We start from the raw sequence: 18,498 nt of genomic DNA on the forward strand, positions 1-18,498 counted from the left end.
ACATTTTTGGCCCTGTTACAATCAACAATAAAATAAAGTTTAACAATTTTAGATTGATTTTTGCGCATAAATTTACTGAAATTCCTTGCATATAGAGACATGGCCTTGTTGCTTAGTTGCTCAGCAGACTTTTTGCTTGAAGTTTTTCGACCGGAGGAACATCAACGGTCGCAGCTAGAGCCTTTGTTGGTTGAGTAGATGGCTCTTCTTTAGCCCGAATTCTGAGTTCAAAGCTTGTTTAGATCCATGGATTCCCTTATTGATACCATCTTTACATCCCATTCTCTGGGCAATGCTCGCATTACCTTCAAGACAATTTCACGATTAGAATGTCCTTACCTAGAGATGCAAGTTCAATAATGATACTGATAAACAATTCATCAAACTCATTGAGTTTTTCCAGGCTTCATCTTGACATTATCGAACATCTGAGTGACCACAATTAGCTTGTTCTTCTTTTTTTGGTCGTTTCTCTCACAAAGTTGAGTCAATTTCTCCTAGATTTTGTTAGCTGTAAAACAAAATATAATTTTACAAAACATATTTTTATCTAGAGTTTTAAAAAAGATATATTGGCCACATTGTAAAGATTGCCTTTCTTTTTAGCCTCTGCAGTCTACTGTAATAGATGCTTCTCCACCAACTGTGGAGCACCCTCAGATATTGAAACAACTATATTTGCTTTTAGGATCTTCATTGGTACTTTAGTAATGACATACCACATGTCATCATCTTGTGCAGATAAGCGTGTCTGCATAAAAAATTTTCAGTCATCATATCTACTTTAGAAAACATTAGAGTCTTATTGAAAGAAGCCATTTGAGTATATGTATATCAGAGGTCGAGAAAAACTTACTTTGATACCACTTGTTAGGATCGAGTTATAGATTAGATGAGGCGCGACTAAATTCTTTTAAAATTTTCTCTAAAACAATATCAAGTAATGCGACCGGTCTTGATAGTGCTAGCTATAGATCTAATTATGATTTACGAAGCCCAACATCATTTCCCGATCATACCATATTCACTCAACTTTAAAATGATATGAGAACTTTGGAGTGTTCTGTCTCCTTCATCGAGCAAAATTTGAGTGATGATGCAGTTGATGGGATTCCTGAGCAATTCAAAGTTAAGTTAGTTGAGGAACAGACCAAAATCCTTCCCAAGAATGAGGTATCTAGTACTCCTACACATTCCCATGCACGTATTACTGCTGTACTGAATCAACCTTAGCCCACTTCTTCACTGCCTTCTGTAAGAGATTTTTCTGCAGCAGAAGAAGTGATCAATTCCATTGCCGGCCAAGAAGCCTCTGCCCAAATAACTGTTGTTGTTCTTGCTCCTATCGTGATTGAAAGTCTAGATTCCATTGTTCCATCCTCTGTCATTACTGCAAAAGAGAATATTTTTGTTGCTGCTCCCAATTCAGATTTTCAATCTGAATTTAAACTCTTAATCATTGGGGTTGTTGATCTTTGCACTATGTATATGTTAATTATTTGCGAATTGTGTTTATGGGTGGAATTGCTGATTCAGAAAAATTTAGAAAGTTTTTTTTTTTAATCTTAGCTTGGAAAGGACAAACAGGTGTTTAGTAAAATTTGAACCAAGTAGAGTTTCCTCATTCTCCCTCAATTAGGAAACAGTTATTGCGTTTTGTGCTAATTACTAATAGTAATTACATAAGAGAGAAGCTATTTTCATCGTCAGGACAAATAAAAGAACTGGATTTTCTACCTTTTGCACGGCATCACCGTGAAGTTAACAAGGAAAAAATATTCCAAATCGGAGATAGCTCTTGTTTCACACTCATTTATCTCTGGTTTATGTTTTTTGAACAGGTGATTATTGGATCGCCAGATCTGAAAGCCAACCATGCTATTCACCAGCATGTGGAAATTATGTCTGAGAACCAGAAAGACAACAAGTATGGTTCAAATTTTACTTTTTACATTGTGGTATGTTCTCATGTTTGTGTATGTTTATTGAATTGTAAATGAACGATGTATTCAGATTGGTGAAGTTGCTGGAGGACATTATGGATGGTAGCCGAATTTTGATTTTTATGGATACAAAAAAAGGGTGTGATCAGATAACCAGGCAGCTGAGAATGGATGGTTGGCCTGCTTTGTCTATTCATGGAGACAAAAGCCAAGCAGAAAGAGATTGGGTCCTGTCTGAATTTAGGGCTGGCAAGAGTCCCATAATGACAGCTACAGATGTTGCAGCTCGGGGTCTAGATATGTCTGGAGAGTAAACGAATGACAATATTCTTTCTTTCTTTGCTATAATTCGTGTAAAGCATGTAAATCATAGGAGATGTAGAAATGTTGCTTTTTTTCGTTAGGTCGTCCTAGATTCTTGCAATATAGTTTCTCATATCGCAGTAAATCATCAATGTGTCTCTCCTCTCACCCACTGGAATACCTACTGCACGGATATTTCTCAGTTTATCTTCTTTTTTGGTTGTTTTTTGGGGTTGGATTCTCTATTCCTGAATGCTATAAGGCCTCGTTGTTTTGCACGGCTAGACCGTCCTGTGTGCCCTGTGTTTTCTATTTTTAATCATTCACTCAGGATTTGACCTGTTATCTTTCTTGATTGACACCAAACTACACAGAATCTACGAACTCTGGTTCACCGTATTAGATATGCATGTAAATTACCCACGATTAATTAAGCCTTCTTCATATAACAGTCTCATTTCTGAGATGATGAGACCAACAGCCACAGTATCTTAGTATTTGTTGAATTGATAGTATATGGCGATTTGTTAAGTTGGCTTCATTTTGTTAGAAGGAATGTGTTAAGTTGGCTTCATTTTGTTAGACGGAATGTCGTACAGATTGGGACTATCATTCTAATTATGAAGTCTTGTGCATTACATTCACCTTGAAGCAATAAGAAAATTATTGTCAGAAATTGATATTGTAAATTTAGTTATTGACTATGTGAAGATACTATGTTGAATTTAATAACCTGGCTAAATGTGTTTGTATCTGCCAGATGTGAAGTATGTGATCAATTACTGACTTTCCGGGATCTCTTGAGGATTACGTCCATCGCATAGGCAGAACAGGAAGGGCCGGAGCCAAAGGCAGTCTGCTAATGCGAGATCTGCCAAGGGATCTTATTAAAATTCTGAAGGAGGCTGGACAAAAGGTCAGTCCCGAGCTTGTATCGATCGTCTTGAATATTATTTATTTTTTCTACAGAACTACTTGTGGTTTTACATGTATGTATTGTATTGTATTGTATTGTATTGTATTATATTATATTGTATTGGATGTGTAGTTTCATTTTAGAAGTTGTTATTTTGGAGGGAATTACTATTTTCTATTCTACTCTGTTGAATATAATTGGTATTGAAGAAACAAAATCAGAAATACTTAATATTTTGATAATTATTAGCAAAATGTGTATTTGTGAAAACGACGTCATTCATATAACCTTTCGAATTTTAAACAAAATTATTTTGATTATCGAATATTTTTGATACCAACTAGTATTTTGGTGTGAAAACACAAAGCAAAACCCAAAAAGCGTAGAAGTCAATCGAGGGAATTTGGAACCGAGCAATTATGACCGAAGAAGGCCTCAAACTCTTCACGAACAAGCCCAAAAGATGTAATCAAACGCCAATCTTTGCTCTTCTTTTTGATTCATTTCTGATATATATATATATATATATATATTTTTGGTTTTGGTAGCGAAGCTGAAGCCTGTTACACCATCGACCATAGCTTCCTCTTCGTCAACGGGGACTGCCTCTGTTGTTCCTCCACCCACGCCGCCGCCTCCTCCTCCTCCCAAGGAATCGTTTGCTCGCCGTTATAAGTTCACGTGGCCACTTCTATTGGCTGTCAATTTCGTCGTCGGAGGTTTTTATCCTTACATTTCTATTTTTTACACGTGTGTGTTTCTTCGATTGTCTTCTCGCATTTGTTTAGAAACGATCACTTAGACAGATTGAGATCAAATGACTAGTTTGAAATAATTTTATCAAGAAATATGAAGACTATCTTCATCAACTTTCATTTCTGGCAGTATTTTTCGAAAAAAGTTTAATTTTGATGGGTTGCCTGACTGATTAATTTTCCCAGAGACATGAAATTGAAAAGTGTGTCCTCAACTACTAAAATTAGTATGAGCTACCAATGCTTGGGTTATTCCGCCAGCTTCCTTGAGGTTTACAAGCTAAAAGTAATCGATCAACTTTACTATGATCTCTGATGGGCATCAATTAATTTCCGATTTAACTATAGTATTTGCCAGATTTCATTTCAGGTATTTTTGAAATGATATCAAGGATCTTTATTTCAGGTCCTTCTGTTACTTTTCTGGTATCTTGAGAAATGCTGAAACGGAAACTTTGTCGATTTTGTCTTTGAACTTGATAACATCAATTGTTTTAGGAACTTCACTTACCAGATTTGTTCCTTTAGAAGAATATTTAAAATTATTTATCCTAGAGAAGTACATATTCAATCGAATAGGCATCAAATTGATGACTTGACTCTTTGTATGTGTCATTAAGAATGGAACATCGGGATAACCTCTAAAGTGAATGCTACCCTATTTATTTACCTTCTTTGTATCTATTGTCTCCAGTTGTGATCCTGTAAAAGTTTTATCTTTTCTCTGCTTCCGAGAATTAAACAAAATGCTGTGGTGTTCCTCTTCCAAATCCGTTCTTTTCATGTACTTTTACCATCACGAACATGAACCCTCTGTAGCACAAGGAACAGAGATATCCTCTTCCACACTCTATCTTTATTAATCATGGTTGTGATGTAACTGAAATAAAAGAGATTTCTCAACACTTGGGAAAATAATTTCTTCTTACTTCTACGACTCTTTGTTTAAAGTTTTAGTTTGTATGGACTGAATTTGGGAAACCATTACAAAATGGTGGCACGTTTAATAGAAATGTATTCTACTTATCTCATAGGTTTCTTAGAAATTTGATGGATAGAGTGCATAATTCTACCATCGTTGAATTCTTTCTCTAATTTTGTTCGCATTATTTAGAAGCTCTGTCGATTCGAGTGGAGTAGCTGGTCTGTCATTGATTGAAGCAAGAGTTTACCAATTATGCACCTTTCAACCTCCTTTTTTACCCGTGTATACTCTACTAATGCCCGTGCTAAGAATCAGCTTATTTGTTTTCTTGGTCATTGTTTTATGACTTGTATCGTTGGTGCTTTGACACTGCATAAATATGATCACCTTCAGTTTTTTTAACTGTTCCCTGTGTGAACTTGTATCAATCCTTTCGTGAGATTTTGTTTTGAACAAAATGTACTCATTCACTGATGAATTTCTCGCTGTTGCAATTCTTCATAGCCTATCTTTTTACAAGAACTGGGAAAAAAGACGTGGGACCTGAAGAAGCAGAAAAACCAGATGCTCCTGCCACATCTACGTCTACATCACCTCCTGCTGCTCCGGTTCCCATCTCTGAAAATTCAGTTACTCGACCCACTGTTGAGCCTGTACAACGTGCACCAATCCCCGAGGATCAGCAACGCAAATTGTACAAATGGCTGTTACAAGAAAAGAGGAAAATAAAGCCCAAAGATGGTGAAGAGAAGAAGCGGATTGATGAAGAAAAAGCCATTCTCAAACAGTTTATTCGAGCCAAGTTCATCCCAAATTTGTGATTCTTGACTTGGAAAATCGATTCGAACAGCACTTGTGAAAACATCAATCATCGTGAACTGTTCATAGTAGACATCTGGAAGATATCGTTGTTGCTAGTACTGCAGAACTATTGAGTTCTTTGATGGAATTTGGAAGACTAAAAAAGGATTCTTTTTCTTGAATAGAATCTAGGGTATGAAGAAATGGGCAAGTTTGTATATCAACAAGCATGATAAACGTTTAAAAATAATTACAAGATTTTCTTTCAGGTTGAAGTCTCGGAATTTTCGCACGCACAAAGGAGACAAATTTCCAATCAAGAACGACAGAATATGTGGTGGGGAGTGTTGGTATCTTCGAGAGTTTGACGGAATGACGGCATTATGCACTTGAGCTAAGATTTGATTAGTATTTCTGCAAATTCAAACGAAAGGTTGAGGTATGGGTTTTATTATAAAATTTGCACCAAATGAATTAAAATATTACAAAGCAAACGTGAAATGATTTATATCAATGGAGTATTTAGTAATAGTATTAGTTGCAGCGGCACCAGTCAAACCATACTTTCTCAGAAAGTTGTTTCTAATAGGATTTGATTAATTTTTTAGTGCTAGTATGATTATTAATATCTAATAAAAATTATATTTTTAATAAATTTATTAATTAATGTTTTTTTTTCCTTTGTAGAGCTAAGAACTACAAATAGTACAAACGCATAATAGACTTTATAATCAATATCATACTTACTACACGTTCAAAGTTTGACGAAATTTATATATCACAATCGTTTATTGACACAAAAGAGATTTTACTGACTTCTATAAATCACAATCCTTTATTTCAAATGGAATATATACTTTATTTTGCCTTTGAATGGACCAAATCGTGTGGAGTTTTCTGGAGACAGCGACGATGCTATTGTCCTTGTCCACCGTAACTGTGTACGGTACAGGAGCATAATCTTAACTGCCACTTTCAACAGAAGAAGCAGCAGGTTATCATCCTCAGCGATTCCTTTGGGTCATCTTGGAATATTGCCTTTTATTGGAGAAACCATTCACTTCATCTCTTGTGCTTATTCAGACAAACCTGAGACTTTCATGAACAAACGACGTCTCATGTAAGTCGTCATACATACTTTATTTTGGTCTGTGTCCAGACAATAAAAATCTATATATTTTTATGTAAATAAAATTTTGATATTTTGTCCAAAATGTTTCACACTTATTTGGAAGTCCCACAATAATATCAACTGATGCAGAAGTAAGCAAGATCATTCTGCAAAGTGATGCAAATATATTACTGCCATCATACCCTAAATCTCTGACGGAACTCATGGGAAAATCCTCTATCTTGATTGTGAATGGAAGTCTGCACAGAAGAATACATGGCTTGATTGGTTCTTTTTATCAACTCTCCGAACCTAAAAGCACAGATTACCACGGATATGCAAAAGTATGTCATGGAATCCATGGATAAATGGTGCGAAGATTCACCTGTGTTTATTGAAGATGAAGCTAAACATGTAAGTCTTTAATTTTCATATATGGTTAATTCGTTGGGTATAAATATTTCTCTCTTTTTTCCACAGGTAAATTGTATTTCAACTTATACGAGGAATAAAATTGTGTACAAGCTAGCCATCTTCGTGACAAATATTTGATAAGACAAGAACCATGTTTCTTCATTACCAATTACTCCTATTATTGATAATTCAAGCTAAAATAGGACGTTAGCTAGCTTCATTCTTCAAGAAAGCAATTGCTTTTTGGCCTATTTAGTTTTACACCTATAATTTGTAGATCTTTTTTTTTTTTTTTTTTTTTTTTTTTTTTTTTTTTTTTTTTTTTTTNTTGTTTGGCTATACACACACACACACACACACACACACACACACACACACACACGTATATATGATTTTTGTATATCTAATTATTAACACATCAATTCATATAACATACAGAAAATGTGACAGAAGAAAGCTAAGTCCTGTCTATCATATTTATCAGGAAAGGTAACCTTTATCAGATTTTTTTTGTCTGGGCAAATATCAATCCAACATATAACTAAATATTTTTACTACATGCACTACAAATAATTGGAAATAGAACAGGGCCAAAAACAACACTATTACGTGGATTAAATATAATTTAGGTGGTGAGAATTGCTTAAATGCAAAACCCCCTTCACCAAATGCTAAATTCAATTCTACAACAAACCTAGCTAGCTGCCTAAACTGAAGTTTTGCGATAAAATTATAAGAGCTAGGAGTGAATTAATAAGATCAGTTGTCTTGTCAGAATTATAAATATTGTCAAACTTAATATGTCATTTTTTTAAATATTTATGGGACAAATTTATTTATATCCAACCAATTATATTAATATAACTTATCGGCCAGCAAATCAACAATAATTATATTTTTAGGGTTTCAGCTAATTATTTATCTTGTTGTTTACATTATTTTTTTTCCCCAAATTTGAATGAATGCAAACATAGACAACTTTTTGCCTTCCACTTATTAATAATTTAATATATTTCAAAATTAGTTGGGCAGTTAAGGCCCGTTATAAAAATGTTACTGAGCCCAAATACATCAAATATTTATTTGCAATTATATTATTTAAAGGTTGGTGTTTAATTGGTAATGCCAGCAAATGGTTCAACTGCAGGCAGTCTTATCTTCTGAAAAGTGTAAAAGCCCAACTGCCCACCGCGGAATGAATCGATATTCACAATACAACTAGTAATGGGTACTGAGTTAAATCTTTGAAATCTTAATGGCACGATGTTTTTCAAATCTTCCTAGATAGAAATTCCAAAAAAAGCGCAAAAAGTCGCTGTTCTCTGTCGAATTCGAGGATAAAAATAACCGTTAGAGTCATAATTCAATAGGTGAAAATCATTTTCCTTTTCCTTTTTTTGTAGAGCTTCACAAAAAACATTTAGTCGTTTCCAGAATGTTTCGTGACTTAGCTCGTGATCGAACTCGAGTTCGACTCGCTAAATTCATTGGTTGAATTAAATAAAAAATGCCTCATTTTGATGATGGTGTTTGGAACATATTTTTGCCAGCAGATTGAATTGGGGGACCACTAACTATCTATCCCATTTATCTATTTTATTATATTATACCATAAAGACTGATTTTCTGGTACTCTTCATTTCCTCCGCCCTCTACTTTCTTCCAAAAACCTCCACCACGAAATGACGAATTACGGCACAATCCCCACCTCCTCTTCACCCTCCGGCGGCCACATCGAGTACATCTCACGGGCCAAGGAACGCATCAAATCCGGACTCGGCACGCGCCGCCCCTGGCGTGAGATGTTCTCCTTCCGCTGCCTCAACCTCCCCAAATCCTTCCGAGACTCCATCTCCCGCGTCAAGACCAATGCCGGCTACTTCCGCATGAACTACGCCATCATAGTTCTGGTTATCATCTTCCTCAGCCTCCTGTGGTACCCGATCTCGCTCATCGTCTTCATCGTCATGATGGCGGTTTGGTTGTTCCTCTACTTCCTCCGAGACGACCCGCTCGCGATCTTCGGCCGCACGATCTCCGATAAGGCGGTGCTGCTAATTCTCTCCGTCGTGACGCTTGTTGTTCTGCTGCTGACGCACGCGACCACGAATATTCTGGTGGCGCTGTCGATCGCGGTGGTGGTGGTTCTGATCCACGCCATCGTGAGGAAGGCCGACGATTTATACTTCGACGAGGAGGCGGGAGGCTTGTTGAGATCTGCGGGGGGTGGCGGAGCTTCATCGTCCTCCTCTTGATTTTCTTGGTGTGCTTGACTTTTGTGGGATTTGTATTGTATTTATCGTATTATTTGGAAGGAAATCAATCGGTGAATGTATCATAATATTATTCCTTTTTTGGATGAAGTATTATTTAGTTAGTTCGAATTCAAGAAAAAAGTATACAAGGATACATTTGATGATTTTTCCGAGTTAAAAAAAAAAGAAAAAGATAGCCCCATTTAAAAAACTATCAACGCATCGGAATCTGGAATTTAGCAAGTATTATTCGTTACAATGCATAATATGTATGTATACCTAGGCATATAATACCAAAATCTTACACAACGTAAGCCCACTAGTTCTATACAGAAACCAAAATCGTTGATGGATTCGAACAAAAATAAAGACCACAGGTACTCATTTACCAGATCATTTTTACCGCTGTTAAATTCGTTCCCGAGTCGAGAGAAAGCTTCGAACCAAAACATCTTGATGTCTCGTCTATGGAGTTAGTTTGCTGTTCATGCAGTAGCTCGTGATTTGATAAAATCCTGCCGCTCTTGCTGCCCACGTCAAATCCTGGTGTGGATAATTGACAACTTGGATCCATCACATGGCCTTCAAGTATCCCAAGTACCTACTTAAAGGAATGTGATTATTTGCAGTCTGAAGATACTGACAAATACATGACATTCTGATTGAGCATAAGGGTACTGATGCATAAAAAATGGCAGGATACCGGGAATTGTTCGTTACTAACTGGTACAACTTAACTGAAACATGCGAGGCCGAGCCCTTGGAATCACGACGAATGCATAAAGATGCAGCGTGCAACATACAGTAAACCTCATGCTCTATATAGCAGCTTCCTAACCGTGGATCAACCAGTTCATCAGTGGCATATGCATCCAATAATGGATGTGCCTGCCAAGCATCACATTACAAGAAAATTAAACATGGATATATAATTACTCAGCCACGCGGAGCTTGAGAAAATATAACGTTTCAGGAGGTTAGACATACCCATACGGCAAGACACTGCAGTCCTTTGGGCCTGTTAAGATCCACAGCCTTACGCCCGGTTACAAGTTCCACCAGTACCACACCAAATGAGTAAACATTAGCCTTTATTGTGATCTGACATACTCAGGTGCCAAGTACCTAAATAAATATCATGGTTTATTGAACCTGATATTTTGAGAGAGGCCGAAGGAACTTGAAACTCACCCAAATGTTCCAATTAATTACTCTCGTTTCAACTCTCATCTCTCCATCTGAACCTTCCGGAAGATCAAACAAAAATCATGTTCTGATACGTGCACAAATTGTTTGCTAGGTGTCAGTGCACAGACTGGATGGTCCATGACATGCCTCATCATAAGACATGTAACGAACATGGAATCAGTGTAATAACGGAAATGCAAGAAGAAGACAATTAGAAGTGGACGTTATAAGCTGGGATACTACTAAAACCAGGTTCGATTAGCATAACTTTCTAGACAATACGATTTTTCGAAAAAATAACAGTACAGATATTCTATTTGTAAATCTAATATGTGAGTTAAATCATTAAAGGATTGTCAGAAATTTTGAAATTGTTGCACCCTATTTTGCACCAAGATTAATAGAATGGTGACGAAGCACATGAACACCGTGACGGAGGTCTGGAACAAAATGTTAATTAAAACAACAGGTTAAGATTTTTACCAAGGGCTCAAAATCATGGGTAATGAGAATGTTATTTGGTAACAAATCTCGATGCACTATGCAGCCAACCCTACTTTTTTCTTGAAGATATCGCGAGCCTTGTGCAGCTCCAACTGCTATTTTTTTTACGTGCGTTCACTCCTGAAAATTCCACATACATTTGCGAATCTCAGAAACCAGAATTGTCCATTACCAAAGAGCCACTAAAAAGCATGAAAATCATTTCGTAAAGGTGAGAATCTAGCGATCCGTTGCAGATGTATTCATATACTAGTAATCTTCTGCCATCTTTGATGCATAAACCAATCAACATGATAACATTCCGTTGCTAAGCACAACTTAAAACTTCAACTTCTGAACAAAATTCTTGATACCCTTGAGAACTTGCTAGTTTATGCTGCTTGACAGCCACTAAAAGCCATCAAGAAAGTACCCCTCTGTGAACAGATTCAAACCCCACCTTCTGCTTAAAATTATCTTGTGAAAACCCTCCAGTTGCAAGCTCTAGTTCAGGATACGTGAACCTCCTAGGAGGCTAAATACAGGGGCCTTGTGCTGACACACAGAGCACGAGGCGACCCAGAGGGCGTTGTTCTTAGTGACATAACTTCTCTAGAACTTTCATTTAAGTCAAGATTAGGGCGATAGCTTGGCGATTGAAATCCAGATTCTAAATTAAGATTTGAAAGCTTTTCTAACTGTTTGAATCTGGTTACTAAATCGTCCTGAACTTTCCCCTGGATGTTCAAAAAATTGACAATGTGCAGTAACAATTTCTGCCATCCATGGTTGAAACCTTGAAGAGGAAGACAACTTTCACCGTCAGTTTCTGAACTAGATTCATTAATTTCCCTTACCTGTTTTGTGGCTGACAATTCTTCTTGCTTCAGGCCATCTTCTTCAGTCACGAAGAACGGTAAATTTCCAGGATCAGAAATTGAAACTGATGACGTTGCAGCTTCAGTGGCAGTAAATGTCTCAGGACTACTCGATGGGGCAACGAGCGGACCACAAGTTGGATTCAAAGAATTACTCATATTTTCTATTTTCCATGGAAATATGTTCTCATTTTCATTATGTGATTTCTAACGGTTGCAGTAATCCTCCATATCGTTGATACTCGGTCTTGACCTGCTGACACACTAGGCATTTAGAGACAAATTCTGCTTCATCCCTCCTCATTCCGTTCCACCAAAAATTCTTCTTGAGGTCTCTGTACATTTTTGTACTACCAGGATGGATTGAGAACTTTGACTTGTGTGCTTCGGTCATCACCTCCCGGCGAAGGTTATCGGTGTCGGGTACGCACATGCGTCCTTTCATCCATAGTATTCCTTTGTCGTCGATCTGAAGATCTTGAAACTTCCCTTCTTTGACTTGTTCTTTAACCTTTGCCGACACTTGGTCTTGATCCTGATTTAACTTGACGGTCTCTAGTAGACATGACTGAGCAGAGAGTGAAGCTAGGGTCACTTTACTCGTGCTCTTTTGACTTAATGAAATAACCACTTTGTTTGCTTTACCTGGATAGTAGTTTATGGTCTAGTCGTAGTCCTTCAGAAATTCAATACATAGCCTTTGCCTCATATTTAATTCTTTTTGGGGTGACAAATACTTGAGGCGTTGGTGGCCTGTAAAGATTTCACATTCTGCACCGTAGAGGTAATGCCTCTAAATTTTTAAAGAAAAGACAACTGCCGATCATGAGTAGGGTAGTTCTGCTCATGCGACTTCAGTTGCCTTGATCCATAGGCAATGACCATACTTTCTTGCATGAGTACACATCCTAGATCTTCCTTTGATGCGTCACTATAGATGGTAAAACCATTATCCTCTGTAGGTAATACAAACACTGGCGTGGATGCAAGCTTTTCTTTCAACGTCTGAAAACTTCTCTTGCATTCTTCGCTCCAGAAAAATTTAGAGTTCTTCTGTGTGAGTTTTGTCAGTGGCATGGCCATCGAAGAGAAACTTTCGACGAACATTCGGTAATAGCCTGCTAATCCAAGGAAGCTCCAAAGAATTGCCTCTACTTCTTTAGGTCCACTGACACTATCGATTCCGAGATCACATGACCTAAGAAAGACACATTCCTTAACCAGAATTCACACTTTATGAAGTTGGCATAGAGTTTCTTCTCCATTAGTGTATGTAGGGTGATGCGGAGTTGCTGTTCGTGGTCTTCATCGCTAGGAGAATAGACAAGGGTGTCATCGATGAATACCACTATAAATTTGTCAATGAACATCTTGAACATTATGTTCATAGGGTCCATGAATACTGTTGGAGCATTTGTCAATTCAAATGGCATTACCGTGAATTCGTAATTCTCGTACTTTGTTCTGAAGGCTGTCTTTGGGTTGTCTTCTACTCAGACTTTTAGGTGATGACAACCTGTCTTCATGTCAAGTTTGGAGAAGACTATAGCTCCTTTAAGTTGATTGAAAAGACTGTCAATAATTGGAAGAAGATATTTATAGATAATGAGGTGAAAATATTACCATAATTCGGTGGACATTTCTTCCGAAATTTTGAGCTAATTCTTCCATAATTCGAGATATTTCTTTCATACATAATATCATACCATACTTGGTTCATAATGTACCTAGACAATGCTGAAATTTGCTAGCTTTCTTGTCGAAAAAAACTGTTTTGTATGTAATATTTTCTTCCAATTCGATTGATATCTTAGCCTTAATTTTCGAAATTAATATATTTTTTGTACTCGATTTCAAATTTCATGTATTTATTGTCTTGGAATTTCAAATATCATGTATTATTTAATATTTTTGAATTTATTATTTTTACAATAATAACATAACTCGAAAATAAATTCTGATAAATGTCTATATTTGAATAAATAATTATATGCCCAAAACTTTGGGTTCTAACATCCTTCCGTCCTTATTGGATGTTTCGTTCTCGAAACTCAAGTTGGCTCGGTCTTCAAACAGGTAGGAATATTGTTTGCACATTTTCTCTTCAAATTCCCAAGTTACCTTCGATCATGAGTTGTTCCACTTCCAACACATGGCTCGGGTCCGGGATATATTTTCTTAGTTGGGACACGTGGAATACATTATGGATTATAGACATATCCGGTGGTAGTGCTAGCATGTAAACCAAAGTGCCCACTCTCTTTAAAATTTCAAATGGTCCTACGTAACGAGGATTCACTCTTCCAGTTTTACTAAATCGAACGACTTCATTCATCGGCGAGACCCTTATACAAGCCTTTTCACCAACTTTGAATTCCACTGGCATCCTTTTCAGATCGGCCCAACTTTTTTGCCGACCTTGTACAGCCTTGAGTCTGTCTTTGATGATGGCCACTTTGTCCATTGTCCCTTGGATTAGTTCTGGCCCAGTTATGTCTGTATCTTCTATTTCGCCCCAGTACAATGGTGACCGACACTTCCATCCGTAAAGGCCTCACATAGAGTCATTTCAATACACTTGTGGTAACTGTTATTGTAAGTGAACTCTATCAGGGGTAGATGTTCACTCCAATTACTACTGAAGTGCAGGGAACAAGCCCTCAGCTTATCCTCTAGGGTTTGACTCGTTCTCTCTGTTTGACCACCAGTTTGAAGGTGATATGTTGTACTAAGAGTAAATTTCTTTCTCATATCTTCTCGAAAGATCTACCTAAACGTGACACAAATCTTGGATCTCTATCCGACAAGATGTTTGCTGGCACTCCATGTAGTCGTACAATGTTATCCGTGCATAAAGTAGCCAACTTGTCAAGATTGCAATTCACATGGACGAGAAGGACGTGCGCAGATTTTGTGAGTCTGTCTATGATTATCCGTATCCCGTCATGATTATGTCTTGACTTTGAAAAACCTACTACGAAATCTATGGAAATATATTCTCATTTCCATTCTGTGATTTTTAACGGTTGCAGTAATCCTCCAGGTCGTTGATGCTCGTTTTGACCTGCTGCCACACTTGGCATTTAGAGACAAATTCTGCTACATCCTTCTTCATTCCGTTCCACCAAAAATTCTTCTTGAGGTCTATGTACATTTTTGAACTACCAGGATGGATCGAGAACTTTGACTTGTGCGCTTCGGTCATCACCTCCTGGCGATGGTTATTGTATTGGGTATGCAGAGGCGTTCTTTCATCCATGGGACTCCTTTGTCGTCGATCTGAAGATCTTGAGACTTCCCTTGTTTGACTTGTTCTTTAACCTTTGTCCACACATGGTCTCGATCCAGGTTTAACTTGACGGTCTCTAGTAGATATGGTTGAGCAAAGAGTGAAGCTAGGGTCACTTTACTCGCGCTCTTCTGACTTATCGCATCAACCACTTTGTTTGCTTTACCTGGATGGTAGTTTATGGTCAAGTCGTAGTCCTTCAGAAGTTCAATCTATCGCCTTTACCTTGTATTTAATTGTTTTTAGGTGAAAAAATATTTGAGGCTTTGGTAGTCTGTAAAGATTTCACACTTGGCACCGTAGAGGTAGTGCCTCTATATTTTTAAAGTAAAGACCCCTGCCGCTAGTTCGAGATCATGAGTCAGGTAGCTCTGTTGCCTCGATGCATAGGCAAGGACCCTACCTTCTTGCATGAGTACGCATCCTAGACCTTCCTTTGATGCGTCACTATAGATGGTAAAACCATTATCCTCTGTAGGTAATACTACCACTGGCGTGGATGCGAGCTTTTCTTTCAATTTCTGAAAACTTCTCTCACATTCTTCTCTCCAGAGGAATTTAGAGTTCTTCTGTGTGAGTTTTGTCAGTGGCATGACCATCGAAGAGAAACTTTCAACGAAGTTTCGGTAATAGCCTGCTAATCCCAGGAAGATCCTAATGTCGGTTGCATTCTTAGGTTTTGGCCCAATCTAGAATTGCCTCTACTTCTTTGGGTCCACTTACACTTCTGATTCCGAGATCACATGACCTAAGAAAGACACATTCCTTAACCAGAATCCACAAGTTTTGAACTTGACATAGAGTTTCTTCTAGTTCAGTGTCTGTGGGGTGAGGCGGAGTTGCTCTTCGCGTTCTTTCTCGCTGGGAGAATAAACAAGGATGTCATCGATGAATACCACTATAAATTTGTCAAAGAACATCTTGAACATTATGTTCATAAGGTCCATGAAAACTGTTGGAGCATTTGTCAATCCAAATGGCATTACCGTGAACTCGTAATTCTCGTACTTTGTTCTGAAGGTTGTCTTTGGGATGTCTTCTGCTCTCACATCCCACCCTTCTTATTGGAAGTTTCGTTCTCGAAACTTGAGTTGGTTGGGTCTTCAAACAGGTAGGGATATTGTTTGCACATTTTCTCTTCAAACTCCCAAATAACTTCACGTTCTGTGTGATTGGACCATTGTATCTTGACGTAGGGAATTGTACGTCGTCTCAGTACTTGGTATTCACAATCCGAATAGAGACATCTTCATATTTCAGCTCTTCCCCCAAGTTACCTTCGTTCATGAGTGGTTCCACTTCCAACACATTGCTTGGGTCCGGGATGTATTTCCTTAGTTGGGACACGTGGAATACGTTGCGCATTCTAGACATATCCGGTGGCAATGATAGCATGTAAGCCAAAGTGGCCACCCTCTCTAAAATTTCGAATGGTCCTACGTACCGGGGATTCACTGAGTCTGTCTTTGATGAATGCCACTTTGTCCATTGTCCCTTGGATTAGTTATGACCCAGTTATGTCTGTCTCCTCTATTTCGTCCCAGTACAATGGTGATCGACACTTTCATCCGTAAGGGCTTCACATAGAGTCATTTCAATATTCTTGTAATAGCTGTTATTGTAAGTGAACTTTATCAAGGGAAGATGTTTATTCCAATTACTACTGAAGTGCAGGGAACATGCCCCTCAGCATATCCTCTAGGGTTTGAATCGTTCTCTCTGTTTGACCACCAGTTTGAGGGTGATATGTCGTACTAAGAGTAAATTTCATTCTCATGGCTTTTTCAAGTATCAACCTAAACAGGACACAAATCTTGGATCACTATTACAAGATGTTTGCTGGCACTCCTTGCAGTCGTACAATGTTATCCATGCATAGAGTAGCCAAATTGTCAAGATTCCAATTCACGTGGACCAGAAGGACGTGCACATATTTTGTGAGTATATCTACGATTATCCATATCCCGTCATGACTCTGTCTTGACTTGGAAAAACCTACTACGAAATCCATGAAAATATGTTCTCATTTCCATTATGTGATTTCTAACGGTTGCATTAATCCTCCAGGTTGTTGATGCTCGGTCTTGACCTGCTGACAGACTTGACATTTAGAGACGAATTCTGCTACATCGCTCTTCATTCCGTTCCACCAAAAATTCTTCTTGAGGTCTATGTACATTTTTGTACTACCAGGATGGATCGAGAACTTTGACTTGTGTGCTTCGGTCACCACCTCCTGTCGAAGGTTATCGGTGTTGGCTACGCAAAGGTGTCATTTCATCCATTGGACTTCTTTGTCGTCGATCTGAAGATCTTGAGACTTCACTTCTTTGACTTGTTCTTTAACCTTTGTCGACACTTGGTCTCGATCCTGATTTAACTTGACGGTCTCTAGTAGATATGGCTGAGCAGAGAGTGAAGCTAGGGTCACTTTACTCGCGCTCATCTAACTTATAGCATCAACCACTTTGTTAGTTTTACCTGGATGGTATTTTATGGTCAAGTCGTAGTCTTTCAGAAGTTCAATACGTCGTCTTTGCCTCATATTTAATTCTTTTTGGGTAAAAAAATACTTGAGGCTGTGGTGGTCTGTAAAGATTTCACACTTGGCACCGCAGAGGTAGTGCCTCTAAATTTTTAAAGCGTAGACCTCTGCCGCTAGTTTGAGATCATGAGTCCTGTAGCTCTGCTCATGCGACTTCAGTTGCCTCGATGCATAGGCAATGACCCTATCTTTTTGCATGAGTACGCATCCTAGACCTTCTTTTGATGCGTCACTATAGATGGTAAAAACATTATCCTCTGTAGGTAATACTACCACTGGCGTGGATGCGAGCATTTCTTTTAATGTTTGAAAACTTCTCTCACATTCTTCTCTCCAGAGAAATTTGGAGTTCTTCTGTGTGAGTTTTGTCAGTGGCATGACCATCGAAGAGAAACTTTCGACGAACTTTCGGTAAAAGCCTGCTAATCCCAGGAAGTTCCTAATGTCGGTTGCATTCTTAGGTTTTGGCCCAATATAGAATTGCCTCTATTTCTTTGGGTCCACTGACACTCCTGATTCCGAGATCACATGACCTAAGAAAGACACATTACTTAGCCAGAATTCACTTTTTTGAACTTGACGTAGAGGGGTGAGGCAGAGTTATTTTTCGCGGTCTTCCTCTCTGGGAGAATAGACAAGTATGTCATCGATGAATACCACTATAAATTTGTCAAGGAACATCTTGAACATTA

The 18,498-nt window shown here is 38.0% G+C and overlaps 3 protein-coding genes and 2 pseudogenes across 3 annotated transcripts; 3 read left to right on the forward strand and 2 right to left on the reverse strand.

Moving 5' to 3' along the window:
• Positions 1-34: 34 nt before the first annotated feature.
• Positions 35-3,305, forward strand: LOC140975043 (DEAD-box ATP-dependent RNA helicase 20-like; annotated as a pseudogene).
• A 188-nt stretch (positions 3,306-3,493) lies between these two features.
• Positions 3,494-5,918, forward strand: LOC140975824 (uncharacterized). The gene is made up of 3 exons (XM_073439756.1): positions 3,494-3,627; positions 3,711-3,881; positions 5,347-5,918. The coding sequence occupies exons 1-3, from the start codon at positions 3,582-3,584 to the stop codon at positions 5,661-5,663; spliced, it is 534 nt and encodes a 177-aa protein (XP_073295857.1). The 5' UTR covers positions 3,494-3,581; the 3' UTR covers positions 5,664-5,918.
• Positions 5,919-8,771: 2,853 nt separating this feature from the next.
• On the forward strand, positions 8,772-9,531 carry LOC140975826 (PRA1 family protein F2-like). The gene has a single exon (XM_073439759.1). It carries the CDS (start codon positions 8,851-8,853, stop codon positions 9,421-9,423), a length of 573 nt encoding a protein of 190 aa, XP_073295860.1. The 5' UTR covers positions 8,772-8,850; the 3' UTR covers positions 9,424-9,531.
• LOC140975044 (inactive protein kinase SELMODRAFT_444075-like) lies at positions 9,223-13,108 on the reverse strand (annotated as a pseudogene).
• Positions 12,169-13,055, reverse strand: LOC140975045 (uncharacterized). Its single transcript, XM_073438532.1, has 2 exons — positions 12,860-13,055; positions 12,169-12,617 (listed from the first exon to the last, which is right to left on the reverse strand). The coding sequence occupies exons 1-2, from the start codon at positions 13,053-13,055 to the stop codon at positions 12,169-12,171; spliced, it is 645 nt and encodes a 214-aa protein (XP_073294633.1).
• Positions 13,109-18,498: the final 5,390 nt, after the last annotated feature.

This window comes from Primulina huaijiensis, chromosome 4 (assembly GCF_012295235.1).
Source record: "Primulina huaijiensis isolate GDHJ02 chromosome 4, ASM1229523v2, whole genome shotgun sequence".
NCBI classification, from domain to species: Eukaryota; Viridiplantae; Streptophyta; class Magnoliopsida; order Lamiales; family Gesneriaceae; genus Primulina; species Primulina huaijiensis.

Coding starts and splice junctions, on each gene's coding strand:
- LOC140975824 (XM_073439756.1), top strand. CDS start 3,582: ATGACCGAAGAAGGCCTCAAACTCTTCACGAACAAGCCCAAAAGAT. Junction 3,628..3,710: donor CACGAACAAGCCCAAAAGAT/GTAATCAAACGC, acceptor TGGTTTTGGTAG/CGAAGCTGAAGCCTGTTACA. Junction 3,882..5,346: donor TGTCAATTTCGTCGTCGGAG/GTTTTTATCCTT, acceptor AATTCTTCATAG/CCTATCTTTTTACAAGAACT.
- LOC140975826 (XM_073439759.1), top strand. CDS start 8,851: ATGACGAATTACGGCACAATCCCCACCTCCTCTTCACCCTCCGGCGGC.
- LOC140975045 (XM_073438532.1), bottom strand. CDS start 13,055: ATGGCCATGCCACTGACAAAACTCACACAGAAGAACTCTAAATTTTTC. Junction 12,618..12,859: donor ATGTGTACTCATGCAAGAAA/GTATGGTCATTG, acceptor ACTACTATCCAG/GTAAAGCAAACAAAGTGGTT.